Source organism: Rhamphochromis sp. 'chilingali', assembly GCF_963969265.1.
Source record: "Rhamphochromis sp. 'chilingali' genome assembly, chromosome: 5".
In the NCBI taxonomy this organism is placed as follows: Eukaryota; Metazoa; Chordata; class Actinopteri; order Cichliformes; family Cichlidae; genus Rhamphochromis; species Rhamphochromis sp. 'chilingali'.
This window is the reverse complement of record NC_137932.1, coordinates 33,431,208-33,450,107: the sequence shown is the minus strand read 5'-3', so window position 1 is coordinate 33,450,107 and position 18,900 is coordinate 33,431,208. Positions and strand designations below refer to the sequence as shown.

The following is an 18,900-nucleotide window of genomic DNA, read 5'->3' as shown; positions in this document are numbered from 1 at the left end:
AACACTGCAGAGAGAACAATTAACAGTAACAGTATTGTAGAAATGCATTTCACCGAAACAATAACGTGGCGCACAGTGTGACGTCAAAAAAGGCGCTGCGTTTTCTCCGTTTCCATGTCCACACATAAATGCAAAAATGGAGTTTTCAAAAGATATCCTGGCAAGCGTTTTTAGAAATCTCCGTTTTCAGTGACCGCAAACGCATAGAAAAATCTCCATTTTCAAAAGTACCTGTGTACGTGTGGACATAGCCCAAGAATAATAAGAACTCCTAAACAGAAGACTTTAATTTTTAAGAACTGTTTAACAAAGGCTTGTTTGTGCCAACCTAAATCTGCTGCACAGTTTAAATTCTCACTTTGTGGAAAATTAATGAAACAAACAACAGCCCACCTTCACATAAATAAAATATGGCAGTATATTATTATTAGTATGGTACATAGATATTTATTTTAAAAATACAGTATATTTACTATGATACTATGTGCAGTTAATAATATTTTAGGAAGTAGAATTTGAATGCAGACCACCTCAAATATTAAAGCCTTAAAAATATATCGTGCAGTTTTTCATGTATGAGTGTTTTGCAATCTTAACTGAGAGGTAGACCAAAGAAAACAGAGGAGAGTTGTTGTTTGTATTCCAGCTGTAGTAAACAAAGAAGTTTAGTGAATCTTTTTGACAACAGAGAGTGATGCAGTATTGATGCTAATTTGAGTTTTCTGATCCTGTATTTTTGCTCTTTGTCTTTTGTTACACAGAGTGAAATAGAAGCTTGGTTTTGCCTTTGCTGGTAAGTAAACAGTGATTGTAACTGAAGCAATATGAAATTGGGATTGTGTAACATGTTTAGCAATTTACATACAATAGTTTGGCTTTTTGTGATATCTTGCCATTTGCTCATGGGCAAAAACACATTTAGGTTTTATAAGCAGTAAGCCTCCCCACTAGACCTGTGAGTGTCCCTAAAAATGTCCCTGAAGTTTAATAGGCCATTTATGTCTAATTTTAATTTTAAAGGCTTATCAAAGCGTTTCTGTAGTAATTATTGTTTTTATTACACATGTTAAGGCCATTTGAGACTCTGCAATTAAATTTTGCCCTCTTTAGACTAAAGTGAGTTCATTTTGTCTGAGGTACAGTGCTGGGAAAAGTCTTTCTTCCTTGCAGATTTATTTTGTTCATGCTTTTTTGTCACATGTTTCAAATCATCTAACAGGGATGATATGAATAAATACAAAAAAGCATTTAAACATTTAAGCAATAATAAAAGACTAAGAGAACCAGAGTTGTGAGTAGGAAATGTTGTGTATGTTAAAGCCTGTGTGTAATTTATGTACACTAAGTTTAAATTAGTTTCTTAATAATTTGCTCGATACAATGTGTTTGAAAATTTTATACAAAAGGGAAATATTGCAAAATACAAAAAGATTCCTGCCAACAGGTACAATGGAAGGACTCTTTATTATAATTTTTGTAATTGCAAAAATGGTGTGCCGCTGTTGTTACTATGACATGTCAAAATTTACATGTATTTTAGGATTTACATATTCAGATCAGAACTAAAACCTGATGAGGTTTTCCGTTGATTCTAACAGTTGTGGTTTTTCCACACTTTATTAAGCACTGACTTGTGATAGAAAATGATGGAGCTAAAAAGCCATAATCTGTACCAACAAATATTGGTGCCTCTTCTTTGCACTTCTGTAGTATGCATGCCTTTATTACACATGTTATCACCATGTGAGACTCTGTAACTGAAGTTTGTCCTCTTCAGACTACAGTGAGTTCATAAAGGCTTGAAGAAATTGAGGATTTTACTAGTTATTTCATGTCACAGTAAATTGGATTGTGTGTGAAGAGGTTTAACAGTCTAAGTCATTAAACAGTGATCTGATGTGTTGTTTCCTTTCTCTAGGAGACTGATCTAACTGTCGCAAGTCTGGTAAGTAAAGGTTTTGTCTGCGGTACAGTGCTGAGAAAGGTCTTTCTTCTTTGCAGATTTATTTTGTTTATGCTTTTTTCACGTTTCAAATCATCTAACAAGGATGACCTGGATAAATACAAAAAGCAGTTTTAAAGTGATGATTTCATTTTTGAACCAGAACAACCTGGTCTAATGTAAAAACATGTTGGTCTCTAATACCCAGCTGTGGATGCCCTGATAGCAACAATTACCATCAAGCATTTACAGTAACTGGTAATGACTGGTTTACATCACTGGTTGATTTTGGTCCACTACAATTTCAGAATTGTCTTAATTAGATCCAAACAGGGCAGGCAAGAAAAGAAAAAAGTCGTAATTAAGGCCTAATATAGGGTTTTCAAGTCATACCACGTATCTTAATTTCATTAAAGTCCAGACTGATTAGTTTATACCAAGTGTTTTGTTTCATTCATTCAATTGGACTTGCTTGTGTGCTTCAGATCCTAAGTGTGATTAAACTTAAGCCCAGGACCTGATGAGTTGATGGTCCTGAAGTAGTAAAGGAACTCTGGGACATCACAGTAACAGCACCATGTTTGACTTTAATGCTGGTGTTTTTCTCTCACTATAGATGATTCAGTTTAGTGCAGTTCGTCAGCACAGCTGTTGGTTATCATCGAGATATTATTAGGCAACTTGTTTTTGCCTGTTCAGCTACAATATCTGGGAGGGTTTTTGTTTTCTGGGGTCTCCAAATCCTTAGAAATCTATTTGTAAACTTTTACAGAACTATATGTGTTTGTTTCACATTAGAGCAGCTCACGACTGGCAGTTTAGGGACGATTAAATATTCACATAGGGCAGGGGTCTCAAACTCCACTCTTCAAGGGCCGGTGTCCTGAAGCTTTTCCACGTGTCCCTGTTACAAAACACCTGAATAACATTTGTAGGTCATTAGTGAGAGTATAGAATTTGATTGTGTGCTGAAGTGGCATCCCCTAAGACTACTCAAATTTAAGCAATTAAGTGTTTGGAAAAATGTACTTCTAAAAGTACTTTCATTGCATCATGTTCATTCACTCATGAGCTGCTATAACATGAATCAAATGGCTGAATTACCACCTCAGCATGCAGTCAGGTTCTGTAGAGTTTTGCTAATGACCTACTAATGTTATTCAGGTGTGTTGCAACAGGGACACATAGAAAAGTTTCTGGACACCAGGCCTTAAGGACCAGAGTTTGAGACCACTGGTGGTAGGGCATTGTGGATTTCAAAAGCTTCTTCCCTTAAATCACTGCCTAGAAACTGCTTTTTGTAATTTGTCATAATGACTTGCAAAGTATAGGTGGGATGAAAACATAAACATAAGACATTTTATAGTGGCCTGATATTTTTATCAAGGCTGTTTTTTTTGAAAATAATCCTGGCTTAATTTACAAAAGATGAACTGTCTGAAAGTCATGTTTGTTTGTTTAAGAAATGTGGGAATGTCCAGCAAAGATCTTACATGCAACAGCTCAGATACAGCACTCACTTCTGTTCTTTTTATCATGAAATGATCTACAAAGAAATTACCATCATACTAAATTTTGCTAATTAGGCCTTAATATCAGCTATGATAAGTTTATCATAGATTTAGTGTAGTGCTTATTGCTGTGTATCAAACATGCCCCAAATGTGACTGAAATATGTAGAAACTGCTGTGTAGAAACTAGCTGTCTCCAAATTTCTCATTTTGCCAAAATACATACAGAGTGGCTTGAAACTGTCTGCTCTAACCTCAGTGTGTTGGTTTTGTTGGACCATATAATATTTACAGTAAGTTACTGTAGCAGCACGTCTTGGTGTAAGTTTATAGTGTGTTTTTTTTTTTATTGTGTTAATAGAATTTGAATGCAGGCCACCTCAAATGTCAAAGCCTACAAACATTCCATACAAGCTATCATTTGTGATTGTTGCCTACTTTTAAATTGTGACATCACCATTTGATAAAGTGTGTAGTAGTAGGTGAAGCAAATCATTGGTTACGATCTCTACTCTCTTATGTAACTGAACCTAAATTTTGGAGCATTACATGACTCAGAAACTTGTGTGGCTTATTGCAAATGGATAAAACTACATATTACCTTTTATGAAGATGATCATCTTTATTAGGGTGCGGAAAAAGAAAACAGAGGAGAGTTGTTGCTGTCTAATGCTGATTGGAGTTGTCTGAGCCTGTATTTTTGTTCTTTGTCTTTTGTTACACAGAGTGAACAGCTCTTTGGCTTTGCCTTTGCTGGTAAGTAGACAGTAATGGTAATGTTTAGTAATTTACTTACAGTAGTTTGGCTATTTGTGTTATCTTGCCATTCACTCATGGGCAAAGACAAATAGTCAGGATTTAGAATCTGTAGCAGCAAAGCCCCCACACAGGACCACTGACTGCCCCAGAAAATGTCAATGAAGTTTAATAGCCCATTAATGTCTGATTTTAATTTTTGATGGCTTATCAAGTCCAAACATAGTTAAATGTCAGAGACATCTTTATGCAGTTGTTTGATTTCTCCTTATGTTTGTGGATTTAAGTGTGAGTATAGGTGGTACCTTAAACACTTAAGAGCACCACAGCTATCGATTTTTATTGTCTCTCTCATTCCACTTATGAATTAGCATGAAGTCAAAACGCTAGAAGTATTTTTCCTGAGTGACTGGCCTGAGTGCAGTTCACACTGCAGGCGAAAGCGCATCAAATCAGATTTTTTTGTCATGTTGGTATCAGTGATGGTATCATGGTATGACAGTGTGAACGGCACAAATCCGATATTTTAGAAAGCGACTGCTGTTTGAATTTCAATTGTCTTAATTAAGGTCCAAAATAATGTTTTGAAATCATTTCACAGCTCTTGCTGATCATCAAGATGTTTTTAGGCAAATGTGAGAAGGTTTGTGTTCTTTTTGGCCAGTCAATAAATAATTTTGAGTTTAATGGATATAAAGTATTTAAAGCAGGAGGCCTGAAACTCTGCTGTAACCTCAGTGTGCGGGTTTATTTGGACCATATAATATTTACAGTAAGTTACTGTAGCAGCACGTCTTGGTTTGAGTTTATAGACTTAGTTTATTGTTTTAATAGAACGTAAAAATGTCCTTATAACAGTTCCACCATCATTTGTTAAACATTGTCATTCTGTTCACTCCAATAATTTACTGTAGAAGTCTTTAGTATTTAAAGCCCTACATGTACTGTATTTTTGAAATTATAAGGCATAACGTCAATAAACAATTCTGTTTTTAAGGCAGATTAAGCCAAACAAACAGTCAGATAAGTCAAACTTTATTCAAGTCATTCACAACAACTCTCAACACTGTTCAGTTGTAACACATAAAATACAGACCAATACACTCACTTTTTCAGTTCATTCCTCATCTACAAATCCATCAAACTCTTCATGGGTTGATCAGGTTGAAATCTGCTTCATAAGCATGTCTCTTAGCACGTGCCAGGTCCTTGTACACACACCATAATGTTATGTTGAAGCACCGTACAAATTACTCTACGAGGGTCCTGACTATGGTAGCCATAATGCTCTGACAATACATCAAGCAGCGCAGCTTTGTAGCTTACCAAAGTATTACTAAAATATTTGACAGAATTTTGAGCGCTGTGTACCACAGAAATCCCGTTCTAGGTCAGTAAGCATAACCAGAATCGATACACTAGGCACATTGTATGTTTTTGAGAAAATGACAGGGTTTTAGGTGTGCCATATAGTCTGAAGAATATGGTAAATCCAAGCATGTTGGAAATATGACTAATTCCATGCCTTTTGTGTCTTACAGGTGACCTGCTGCAGAAGATCCTCTCTCTCTATCATTATAAGCAATTCTGTCTATCCTATCACTCTCCCAACTCTATCTAATTTGAAAGCCATTCTATCTTGTATCCCTCTATCTCTACCGCTCTATCTAATTTGAAAGCCATTCTATCTTGTATCCCTCTATCTCTACTGCTCTATCTAATTTGAAAGCCATTCTATCTTGTATCCCTCTATCTCTACCGCTCTATCTAATTTGAAAGCCATTCCATCTTGTATCCCTCTATCTCTACTGCTCTATCTAATTTGAGAATCCAAGTTTTGAGAATCCTTTCAGAATCCAATTTTCAGAAATCCAAGTTACCAGAACTTGATCTATCTGTTACAGAATTCTGAGAGATCTCTGCTCTCACTGCTCTTTCTTTCCTGTCATTAAGCTCTCTCACATTCAGTCATTTTGCTGGAAATTACAAGTTGAATATACAGTAGTAGAATTACAGTACAGTGGAACTTATAGTAGAAACTACTTACACAGCCCTACATTTGTCATTTTAATTTTGCATTACACTTTAGTTTGGACTGCTAGTTTGGCTTACTTTGATCAATTGTATAAAATATCACCTTTTTATAAGTTTATTTGTAATAAGATAATCTGGTTATTTTGTAATACATACATTCAGATAAATAATAAATTAGATCCAGTCTGTTAGTCTGTTTCATTGGCTATAACATTTGACTGCAAGTTTATAGTACTATTATTTAAGGACAAACCCATTTTGTCACTCGGTGTAAGTATTCAGTTAGTATTGTCATCGAGAAGTGCCTGAGGACCCAGACTTCCTGTTTCCTGACTGCTGCAGAACATCCAGCTGAAGAAACCCCGTTTCTAAAAGAGGTACAATAAAACGCACCAAATTGTTTCCAGAGAACTTTGAATTTCCTTTATTTTTTGAGTTTGGAGTACAAATCAGCTTTTTAACATCTATTCATATATTCATAAAAACATTTTATAGTATAATAGTACATTTCTCAGATTTAACAGTAACTTGAGGAGTTATAAGTTTTTCTGTTTCAAGGTTCAGTTTTGTTTATATTTGTGTATAACCACATATAAGTTCCAGATTGTACTTCAGCAAAATGCCAAGAAAAAGTCAAAGGTCGCAGTCCCAGAAGCTTAGATGGCAAAAGCAGAAAGAACAGGTGAATGTTTCTCAGAGCAGTGAGCAGGTAAAGGTGTGTGTTTCAGCTTTTCCCAGCACAGAAGTGCAGAGCAGTGTTCAGACAGCCACAGTGTCTTATGCAGATGTGGTAAAGAGAAGTGTTCCCTCAGTGTCTGTCCCAGAGCCTGAAGTTATGCAGGTAATCCAGACTGAACCCCAGCTAACTGTACAAACACAGCATGATGGAGAGACAGCCACAGTGTCTTATGCAGATGTGGTAAAAAGAAGTGTTCCCTCAGTGTCTGTCCCAGAGCCTGAAGTTATGCAGGTAATCCAGACTGAACCCCAGCTAACTGCACAAACACAGCATGATGGACAAGCTCCAGGACAGTCTCATGTACAGGTTACAAACAGTGAAAGTCCACGAGTGAGTAGCGTCTGTGCTTCCCGAAGCCAGGCTTCTCCTAGGTATGGAAAGTACCGGAATCAGCAATGCATGGCTAACAGTTTGGTTTTCCTGTCATTCTTACAGGAGGATGAATTTATTACCAGAGCAGATCTAAACCGTGTGTTGGACAAAGGCCATGCCGTCTATTCAGATGCCAGACTGAGGTTTGTGAACAGCGTGTTTCTAGCCTGCGATGAACTTCCCTCAGTGGTCACCAGCCGCAGACACGAGTATCAAGTCGACATGTCTCAGTTTGCTCATTACGGCACATTTGATGGTACAGATCACTTTCCGAGCCTTGAACAGGGATTACAGTGTTTGGCTTCAGACATTCGCTACGCTTTGCTAGTCATGGGAGGAACAGTCATCGCTGTTAGCAGGCTGACTTCAGGTGAATATGCATATTTTGACCCTCACCCACGTAAGTCTACTGGTATGCCATTGTCGCTAAGTGTAAGTGGTGGAACTGCAGTTATGTTGAAATTCACACGTCTTAATGACATGATTGACAGGATCAAACGTTTGTACAGAATGTTCAGCATCGCACCAAGCTGCACTTATGAGCTACAGCCCATCGAGTTTCACAGTGAAAACGCTGCTGACCAAAGAGATGCTAATCAAACCACCGAATACAGACAAACAGCTACAAGTGCACCAGCACCAGCTTTAAATGAACGTGTTCATGAATTAAACTCTGAAATATACACTGAGCAGACACGGAAACCTGTGACCAAAGATTTAACCAGTGAAGTAATGTCATCCAGAGTTGATTCTTCAAATGAGACAGCTGCTCCCAGAAAAAACCATCATCCTTCTGATTATTTTGAAAAGGAAACCTCTGCATCCTCTGTGAGAGAAACTCAGGTAACACCAGATTCTATTCCTCAGAATGATTCAAACAGTGCCTCCAGTTCAACTAAGATAACAGAGGAACTCTCAGATAAACTGCTGAAATATAGTAAACATGAAAGGCAAAAAATGAGGAGAAGATTATTGACCCAACAAAAGCTACCACAGAGAAAGGAAAATCAGAAGACGAAAGAAAGGCAGATGTACAGGTTTGATGAAAGCTTCAAGGCAAAGAAAAAAAACTCAGCTCGGAAGTCTGATGATCCTGATCACAGACAGAAAAGGATTCTGTACAGAAATGAACTGTATAAATTAAATGCTACCTATAAGGAGAAAAAGAAAGAACATTTGAGAAAGATGTATAGAGAAAGTGCTGAAATTAGAGATAGAAAAAGAGAACGTGTCATAAGGACATATAAAGACAATCCCCTATTCAGAGATAAGCAGAAGGAACGTATAACAAGAAAATATAGAGAGTCTTCCATGTTCAGAGATAAGCAGAAGGAACGTGTAACAAGAACATATAGAGAGTCTCCCATATTCAGAGATAAGCAGAAGGAGCGTATAAGAAGAATATACAGAACTTGTGCTGGATTCAGAGAAAAACATAAAGCTTACATGAGGTCATATGTATATAACCTATATAAAGAAAGCGAAGAATTTAAAAAGAAAAAACGATTTTACATGACAAAGCGGTATGGAGAAGAGAAACAATTTCAGCAACAACACAAGGACAATATGAGAGAACGAATGAGAGTAAAATATTGGAACGGTTTTTCTTTCAGACAGATGCATAATATCAGATGTGCAATGAATATAAAACGGAAATATCGCCAGATGCATCGACCAGCTGAGACTTTACAGAGTCATCCAGAGAACACTTTAATGAATGAGGCCATATCTCGTTTCAGATCAAACATTAAGTCAGCACCATCTTATGTTTGTACTGTTTGTCTAAAAGCTTCTTTTCCTAATCAGGTGAAAATCTGCAAAAGACAAAATTACTCAAAACACCAGACTGTAGCTCATCAGTGTCTAACTGGTAAATATGTTCATGTGTGTGATGAAGCATGTCATGATCACTGCAGCTTTCCTGTTGAGAGAAAAAAAGAGTATATCTGTCACACGTGTCACAGTTCCCTCAAAAGTGGATGCATGCCCAGGCTTGCTGCTGTTAATGGTTTAGAACTGCAGGATATTCCAGCTGAACTTTGTGATCTCAACATTCTGGAGAGACATCTGATTGCCAAATGCATACCATTTGCTAAGATTATTCCTCTTCCAAAGGGGAGACAGAGACTCATACGTGGTAATGTGGTGTGTGTACCATCTGAAGTCCAACAAACAGTTGACTCTTTACCGAGGATCAGAAGCCAATCACAGATCATGAGGGTGAAATTGAAAAGACGACTGTGCTACAAAGGCCATCAGCTGTTCCAGACTGTCACCTGGTCTAAACTCATTCAAGCTCTGCGTAAACTGAAACAAATTCATCCACAGTACACAGATATTGTTATCAGAGATGATGCATTGCTTTGTGATCCAACGTTACCTGATGATGACAGCAGTGATGAAGCCAGCATGGCAAGTGATGATTATAATGAAGCAGATTTAATGGAAATTGACAACTATGAAAAAGATGCCCTTTTGTGTGAAAGTGAGTCTCAAAGTGACCAAGATATTAATATGCAATCTTGTGATGAACAACCAGAGGAACAAAATCCAGATGAACCAGAAAGTGATTTGAACAATGGAGGTTTTGCTCTAGAAAGTTGTCTGCAGCCTGTTGACATTTCAGAAGAGATTCTCTGTTTCACTGATAACACATATTGTGTGGCTCCTGCAGAAAGAAACAATCCTGTTAGCTTCTTCAGAACTCCTCATTTGGAAGCCATGGCATTTCCTGTGCAGTTTCCTACTGGTCAGAATACACTGGATGAAATGAGACGTCTCAAGCTCACACCGAGTGCATACTTCAAGTCAAGGCTTTTCAACATTGATGCAAGATTTGCTAAAGACACAAATTACCTGTTTTTCTCACAGTTTGTCACTGAAATACACTTGGCTAATTCCAGCATGACAATACAGCTAAGGAAAGGTAAAACTATGACGAAAGATGGACGCAAAATCACATCAGGAATGTTACAAAGTAAGACAGAAGTAGAGAAGCTGGTAAGAAATAAAGATGCAATCAGATTTATGCAGCCACTCAGAGGAACTCCAGCTTACTGGCAGAAAACTACCAGAGATCTATTCAGCATGGTTCGCCAAATAGGAACACCTCAGTTCTTTGTCACTTTCTCTGCTGCTGAGATGAGATGGCCTGAAGTGATTCAAGCAATAAAGAGACAGCAAGGTGAAGAGGTTGATTTTGAAGCCCTGGACTGGTCAGAAAAGTGTGAAATTCTAAGATCAAATCCAGTAACCACCATGCGAATGTTTGATAAACGTGTTGAGGCTTTGTTCAGAGATTTGCTTTTTTCTCCTGCACAGCCCCTTGGTGAGATCATTGATTACTTTTACAGAGTTGAGTTCCAGCACAGAGGTAGTCCACATATACACATGTTGCTGTGGATTCGAGAAAAGGTAGAAGCAGATGTGGATGATGACCAAACTGTCTGTGACTTTGTGGACAGATACATCTCAGCTCAACTCCCTGATCCAGAAAAACAACCTGAACTGCACAAAAAAGTCACTGAGCTACAAAAGCACAGCAAAAACCACACAAAGACATGCTTTAAGAGTGTGAACTCTGGTTGTAGATTTGGGTTTCCCAAACCACCAGCCACAAGAACAATGATTGTGAGACAGGATGAGGATTCAGACACTGAAGCTGCAAAAGCCAAACTCAGACCTTTGTTGAACCTGCTGAAGGAACCTGAAGCTGCTTCCCTCACCATAGAGCAGATTTTGTCACGATGCAACTTAACAATGGATGAGTATGAACAATGCCTCCAGGACATAAACAAGAAAACAGCTCTGATTCTGAAACGTGACCCAAATGAGTGTTGGATCAACAATTACAACCCAGACCTGCTTGAAGCCTGGAACTCTAATTTAGATGTCTCATTCATTTTGAATGCCTATTCATGTATAGAATACCTCTGTAAATATATAACAAAGAAAGAATCTGGCCTCTCTGAATACCTGAAGACAGTTATTGACAACTCTGATAAGAACACCGTCAATGAATGTGATGAAATGAGAGCTGTGATGCAGGCTTACTCAAAAAAGAGAGAAATCAGCGCACAGGAGTGTGTGACTCGAGTCTGTGGCCTAAAAATGAAAAAATGTTCCCGCAGTGTTGTATTTGTACCAACAGATGATAACCCAGTAAAAATGAGTCGGCCCATGAGCTTCCTGGAAAGCACAACACATGACAGTTGTAATATTTGGATGACAAGTTTGAGTGATAAATACAAATGCAGACCTGAGACCCCAGAATATGAGGAAATGTCACTGGCTGATTTTGCTGCCTTGTGCAGGTTGGTGAGTGGTCCAAATGAAGGAAAAGATGTGCTTCCTCTTCTAAACCAGCTTGGATTTGTACAAAGGCGAAAGAATGATAAACCAGCTATAATCAGGTATTACCACTGTTCACAGGAAAAAGATCCTGAGCAATATTATGGTCGACTGTTGAGACTTTACCTTCCACACAGATCAGAGCAGGAACTGAAACCACAAGGGTTCCAAACCTATCAGTCCTTCTACAACTCAGGTTTTGTACGACTTCCATGTTCAGACCACAGTGAGTCTGTGAAAAGGGTTGTGAAAAGAAATAAAGACAAGTATGAGAAGAACTCTGAGGATATTGAGAGTGCACTGGAAGAGTTTGAACAAAATAGGGATGTTGTGATTGATGAATGGTGTAATCTTGCTCCTGAATCTGAAGTTGTGAGGCTGCAATGTGATGAGAATCTTCCTGAGAGACATTCTGATGATGAGAACGAACAGGAGAATGTTCCCGACTACAGTCGTCAGTCTGATGCTGTAACAAAGATCAGAGCCGTCAGAGAACAACCTGCAGTAGATCCAGCCGTGGTACGTGTAATGTATCAGAATCTGAACCAGAAGCAGGCCTGCGTGTTCTATGCCATAAGAGACTGGTGTATTCAGCGAGTTTGTGGTTTGAACCCAGATCCATTTTTCTTCTATATCAACGGTGGTGCAGGAACTGGAAAGTCACATCTGATTAAGTGTATTCATTCTGAAGCATCAAAGATCCTGAGCAGACTGCCTGCTAATGCAGAAGAAGCTGACATATCAAATCCAACTGTTTTACTGACTTCATTTACCGGTACAGCAGCTTTTTCTATCAGTGGCTCTACGTTACATTCTCTACTGAAACTACCCAGGAGTCTGAAACCACCCATTCAAGGACTTGGTAACCAACTGGATGAAGTCAGATCTGAGCTGATGAATGCTGAAATTATTGTTATTGATGAGATTTCAATGGTTTCAAAACCCCTTTTTGCCTATGTGGATGCAAGACTGAAACAAATCAAAGGCACTCAGAGACCTTTTGGTGGAATGTCAGTTTTAGCTGTTGGAGATTTTTACCAGCTGCCACCAGTGCGACAGTCTAAACCTCTCTGTGTTTACGATCCAGAACAGATTGACCTATGGCAGGAGCATTTTCAGATGATCACTCTAACCGAGATCATGCGTCAGAAAGATGATGTGGCCTTTGCAGAGATGCTGAACAGGATTAGAGTCAAAGAAAAGACAGATGAGCTTTCTCAGTGCGACAGAGATTTGCTGTCACAGGCTGTGACTGCACCAGAAGAATGTCCAACTGAGGTCTTACACATTTATGCCACCAACAAGAATGTGGAATCCCACAACACAGATACCCTGAAGAAGCTTCATTCAAACATCATAATCATCAATGCAGACGATTTCCAGAAGGATAAATGTACAGGCAGAATGGAACGAAGAGACAAACCATTTACAGGTGGGCGAAATGATTTACCTGACACTCTGAATGTTGCTGAAGGAGCTCGAGTCATGCTGACCAGAAACTTGGACACACTAAACGGTTTAGTCAACGGTGCTTTTGGTATACTGATAAAGGTGGTGAGATCTGAAAATGATGGACACATAATTAAACTGGGGCTCAGGATGGACAACCGGCAGCCTATGAGACACAACCGCAGTGCTAATGCAGCATCTGATGATCTTGTTTACATTGAGAGAGCAGAGGAGAGTCTGAAGTTTAAAGGAGCGGTACGCAGACAGTTTCCTGTAAAGCTAGCATTCGCTTGCACAATTCACAAAACTCAGGGTCTTACAACACAGACAGCTGTAGTTTCAATGAAGAACATTTTTGAACCAGGTATGGCTTACGTTGCTCTCAGCAGGGTGACATCTCTCAGTGGACTCTATTTGCAGGACTTGGATGAGAAAAAGATTTACTCCAATCCCGAGGTAACTGCAGCGCTCCAAACCATGAGACAAGCCAGTGTTGAGGAAATGATGCCTCTTCTTCAGGTCAGAGAAACAGCCAGCAGACTTGACACTCTTACACTGATCCATCACAATACGGAGGGTTTGCCATCTCACATCAGTGACATCAAGAGTCATCATGAAATGTGTTTAGCAGATGTTTTGTGTCTCACTGAGTCTCACCTTCAAGGCTCCTTTGTTGCAGACAGTCTTCATTTGGACGGCTACACCATGTTTAAACGCAACAGACATGTGTCCTACACAAACTTTCCTCACATGGCCAGCAGAAGTGGTGGGGGAGTTGTTGTGTATTTGAGGAATCATTTTCAGGTTCAGGTAAAACAGTATCTGCATAATGTCACTGATCTTGAGTTTTTAGTGTTGAAGGTTCAGGCTCCATTCCCTGCGCTCATTGCTGTTGTGTACAGACCCCCTGACTACAGTTTGACACCATTCATGCAAAACCTGGTAAGTCTTTTAGATTCACTTGAAATCATGGACTGTCACCCAATCATTGTGTGTGGAGATTTTAATGAAAACCAGTTGCAGAGTGGAAGAAAACAGATTCTGGAGCAGTTTCAGTCGAGAGGGTATTCACAGCTGATCACTTCTGCCACTACAGACAAGAACACCCTGCTTGACCTCATTTTTATTTCTCAGCCACAGAAATGTCTGTATTCAGGTGTTCTGAGATCATATTACAGTTACCACAACCCTGTCTTTTGTGTCCTGTCCTCGAGCCAATCATGAAGTCGTCTGGTGAGTTTTGAAACAATTACAGATCATGTTTGTTACAGAGTTTACAAAGATTTTTCATTGAAAAAAGGGTCTTCCCTACTCTGTCTGTCAGAAGACCCTTTCTTATTGCAATGTTATTAATCATTTCACCAAATCATTGCTGAACTTCATGAAGAGCAGAGAACATCTGCTATCATGCACCTCTGATCTGAAATGTGCTGCAACATTTGATAAACCAACATCATGTTTTAAATGACTAAATCTTTTTACTATGACGTATGTAGCTCAACAAACGAGATCTTCCCCTCCAAGGGCTTTAAAATATGAAATAGTAAATAAATAAATCCCACATAAATGCAGGTATTTATTATGGGTCACATGAATAAATACAGACAATTATATTTTCTTGATTATAGTAGATTTTGTAGAATCAAAAGTTTTTGTGATGAATGAGTTTTTGCTTATCATGTTTTACAGGTAAAAAATGTCAAAAGTTTTAAACTATCTTTAGGCTACCAGAGATGTCTATAATGATACATTATGTAGAGAAAAACATTAGTACAGCTTACAGAATGTGTATAAAAACTGATGTAGAAGTAAATGGATAGTTTTCTGAAAGTTCCCGACTACAGTTTAACACCACCCACCCAGCTCAGCCCCCAAGTGTCTATGTAATGCTGGTATGGTGTGTGAGTTTGACTTGGCCTTTATCCGGGTGGGTTTGGGTTTGGGTGGATAAAGGCCAAGTCAGAATTCTCTGAGCAGCTGGAAAAAGCTGCAAATAAACAAAGATATCAGAAAGTGTGGGCTTTAGGTGTAGCCCCCGCTTTCTGATGCACTAATTAAACTTAGTAACTGACACCCCATACCAGCATTACATAGACACTTGGGGGCTGAGCTGGGTGGGTGGTGTTATAAGCACGTGTTTTGTTAGATATATTTTTTCAGATAGGGCACAGTCTCCTTTGTGGCAAAACCTTCAAACTTCACCATCCTCAGCTGAAACAACAACATCTTAACACCATCTTCATGAACTGCTGAGCCAAACCTGATCCATCAGTGCTGGACTGCACAGATAACTACATGCCACAAGGAGACTGCTGTGTTATGAACTGCCATACCAGTGTGTCTTCAATGGAGAAGATGACACACCCATCACCTGACCTCCTGCCTGATCTGGAGACCATCATCATGCTGCCACACTACAACCTCTGAGACCATCAATGATGACTCATACTGAGGAAACTGTATTTCCTGTCAGAGATGCTCAGTGATCCTCAGAGCAGAGAGAGGTATGATTCTTTATCTTTGATAAAAAATGTCAGTGTTTTTAATTCAATTAATTAATTAAAATCTTGTTTATTGCATAAATAATTCCACACTCAAATGATTATACTTGTTGACACTTTTTGAGTTTTAATTGACATTATGGATTACAAATCTATGCTTTTTCTACTCTGTCTCTCTGTGCAGGTATTGCTGTCTTCTGAGTTCTTCAGTGTCCCAACTGAGACATTCAAACCTCATTGCAGAGCTCATGTCTTTCCTCACCATCATGCGAGTGTGAGATTGCTCTGGATTCTGGTTATGTGGCCCACAGCACCTATAAGGTATTTCAATATTGTTCATTGTATAACTTATTTGTAGTTTTTAGGCCTTAACACAAATAAAATGTTCCTTTTTCTGTATTTTTTAGAACAAGCTCGTCCAGTGTGCCTGCATTCCAGCTTCACAGAAAAGAACATCAGACACCAGCGAGGGAGGATAAGAAAGACAGACACAACAACATTGTCATCCCCTATGTAGCCGGTGTATCAGAAAAACTCAGGAGAGTTTTCTCCAAATATGACATCCCAGTGTACTTCAGACCCAGTAACACACTCAGACAGAAACTGGTTCACCCGAAAGACAAAACTCCTAAACACAAACTTAACAATGTGGTGTACGCTGTACAGTGCAGCGAGGAATGCCCAGACTTCTACATCGGAGAGACCAAACAGCCACTTCACCAGCGCATGGCACAACATAGAAGAGCCACCTCCACAGGACAAGACTCAGCAGTTCATCTGCATCTAAAGGACAAAGGTCACTCTTTGAGGATGCCAATGTTCACATTTTGGACAGATGGAGGAGTGAAAGAAGCCATTTACGTCCACTGTGAGCGACCATCTTTGAACAGAGGCGGTGGTTTACGACACCAACTGTCTGCCATCTATAATCCAGTTTTGAGTTCCCTCTCCAGACACCGTAACGTCCACTCACATCCTGGGAGTGGGCGTGGGTGATTTCCTGACCTCAGGAAATCACATGATAGGGTGGGGCCAGGTTTCACAATGAGCTCACCCGAAACCCTGGCTGATTGGGACCCACACCCACTTTCACACCTTGGCTCATGTTATTAGGTAGAGGATCATCAGGGGGTTCTTTGTCCCTCTTTGGGGGGAAACTCCCACTGGGTTTAAATCTGGGACTCTCCACCATTGACCCTTAGAACTGAAGAAGCTTCTCGGATGAGAGGTGAAACGTCTTCAAGGAACTCAAAGAAGTCCAGACGCTTTTCTTTCCAAGCTCCTTAGACTTCACTTGTGTTAATTACATTTTATTTGTTGTTGTTTTCTTTTAGATTTATATGCAGTGATTGGATGTGGTGGAGCTTTGTTAACCGTGTGGAAAACATCTGTTTGTGATGATATTTACAATGAGGCTTTAAGGTGACAGTTTCCATGTAATTTCAATCCTTTTACTAAGCAAAAACATGTTTGCAATTAACATGTTTTTTCAGTTTTGTCTTTTGGATTTATGGTTAACATTCCTCTGTGACAGCAAATACTAAACTGGTCCAAGTAACCAGCATATCATTGGTCAAAGGCAAAAAGGACCACATGTCACACTAGCAATGAATTTTTGACTGTGTTTGTGTTAGTATAGAGTAGGTCTAACAGTGGTTTTCCACATCTGCTCTAATATATATAGATAATGGGTCAGACATATAAAGTCATTTTGAAAAGTTCATAAAGGTCATTTATATGTGTTCCTCTTTATCATTTTATATCAGGTCACACAGCTGACTTGAGTTTTGATCAGAGTAGAACCATAACATTCATGCTAATGGTTCTACTGTTTACAGTTACTTTATGATGGATTTCACCCTGGTCACAGCACTATGTGAAAAGCTGTTAGAGGTAAAGTTAAGCCAATTAATACATCATCATAAGTCACTCTCTAACGCAGGGCAGTGATTATTATTCACCATATTTATCATCGAATCATCTTGTGCACTTATTAACTAAATGTTGTTTGTTTGTTTTTTTTGTTTGTTTGTTTGGGGTTTTTTTGTTGCCATTTTTACCTTTCACCAACTGTGTAAATTCTGCAATTTTACCTTGGTTTTGTTTCACATCAGTTTATCTGCTGGCTGGTATTCCTGTCTTCCTTCTCTCACCCCAACCGGTCGCAGCAGATGGCCGCCCCTCCCTGAGCCTGGTTCTGCTGGAGGTTTCTTCCTGTTAAAAGGGAGTTTTTCCTTCCCACTGTCGCCAAAGTGCTTGCTCATAGGGGGTCATATGTCATATGATTGTTGGGTTTTTCTCTGTATCTATGAAGCGCCTTAAGGCGACTTTTGTTGTGATTTGTTGCTATATAAATTGAATTGAATTGGTTTTCTTTCTTTTCTAATGTTTCTGGTCATTTTTCACAGTTAAACAAGTAACTTTGAGGTTACGTCATCGTTTTCAGCTGTTATCTGTATACATTTTTTTCCTAATAATTACATTTCTGCAAAATTATAGCAGTTCTGGTAAGTTGTAATATTTCTGCCAAGTTATTAATTTTTTAATAAATTATTACATTTCTGCTAAGTTGTAGCTTCTGGTAAACTACAACATTTCTGCTGAATTGTTATGTTTCTTCTAAGTTATTGCATTTCTGCTAAGTTATTACATTTTTGCTAACTTGATGTTCTTCTGCAAAGTTATTAAAATTTCAACAACTTTTTAAACGCTGACTTTGATTTCTTCAGCTTCTTCAGCTATTTTCAACTATTTTCAGCAGACAGCTTCAGCTTTACAGTTTCCTCTAAGTGATTGCAGTTCTGCTAAGTTATTCCATTTTAGCAAAGTTCCTTTGCTTCTGCAAAGTTTTTACAATTTCTGCAACTTTTCAGCTTTTTCAGCTACTTTTTGCATACAGCTTCAGCTTTAAGCATCCACACTGCATTTTCGCAGGAAATGCAAATTTTTCTAGTTATTATTCTAGTTGCTTCCGTACACTTTTCGCCGTTAAACTACTTCCACAATTTTCAGCCGATTTTCACCGTTCAAATTTTAAACTATTCTGCTATTTTTGCTAATTCCTGCTATGACTTTTGCTATTTTTTGCTATTATACTTTTTAAAATATTAAGCTTTTTTCCTTTAATTTGTCCCATTGAAATGAATGGGAAACTTCTGCAATTCTGCTAAATTTTGCTTGTTTTTGAAACTTAACTACTTCCTCATACTTTCACCTAGAACAACCATTCAAATTTTAAAATGTTCA

The 18,900-nt window shown here is 38.6% G+C and overlaps 1 protein-coding gene across 10 annotated transcripts; it reads left to right on the top strand.

The window, feature by feature from the left end:
* Positions 1 to 760: 760 nt before the first annotated feature.
* Positions 761 to 18,345, top strand: LOC308396523 (uncharacterized protein). 10 transcript variants are annotated; one of them, XR_013971581.1, is made up of 9 exons: positions 761 to 793; positions 1,919 to 1,945; positions 4,179 to 4,209; positions 5,751 to 6,620; positions 7,418 to 7,497; positions 7,617 to 14,386; positions 15,365 to 15,657; positions 15,839 to 15,975; positions 16,062 to 18,345. XR_013971581.1 is itself a non-coding variant. In XM_080881890.1 (6 exons), exons 4-5 carry the CDS (start codon positions 6,863 to 6,865, stop codon positions 14,062 to 14,064), a joined length of 7,110 nt encoding a protein of 2,369 aa, XP_080738016.1. In that variant the 5' UTR covers positions 761 to 793; positions 1,919 to 1,945; positions 4,179 to 4,209; positions 5,751 to 6,862; the 3' UTR covers positions 14,065 to 14,095; positions 14,368 to 14,383. The 10 variants fall into 10 exon arrangements, 3 of the variants coding, with proteins under 3 accessions (XP_080738016.1, XP_080738018.1, XP_080738017.1); XR_013971582.1 differs by having other exon boundaries at positions 7,418 to 14,386; XR_013971583.1 differs by having other exon boundaries at positions 5,751 to 7,497.
* The last annotated feature ends 555 nt before the right edge of the window (positions 18,346 to 18,900 follow it).

Excerpts from the sequence above, each read along its gene's own strand:
- LOC308396523 (XM_080881890.1), top strand. The coding sequence starts at position 6,863 with ATGCCAAGAAAAAGTCAAAGGTCGCAGTCCCAGAAGCTTAGATGGCAA.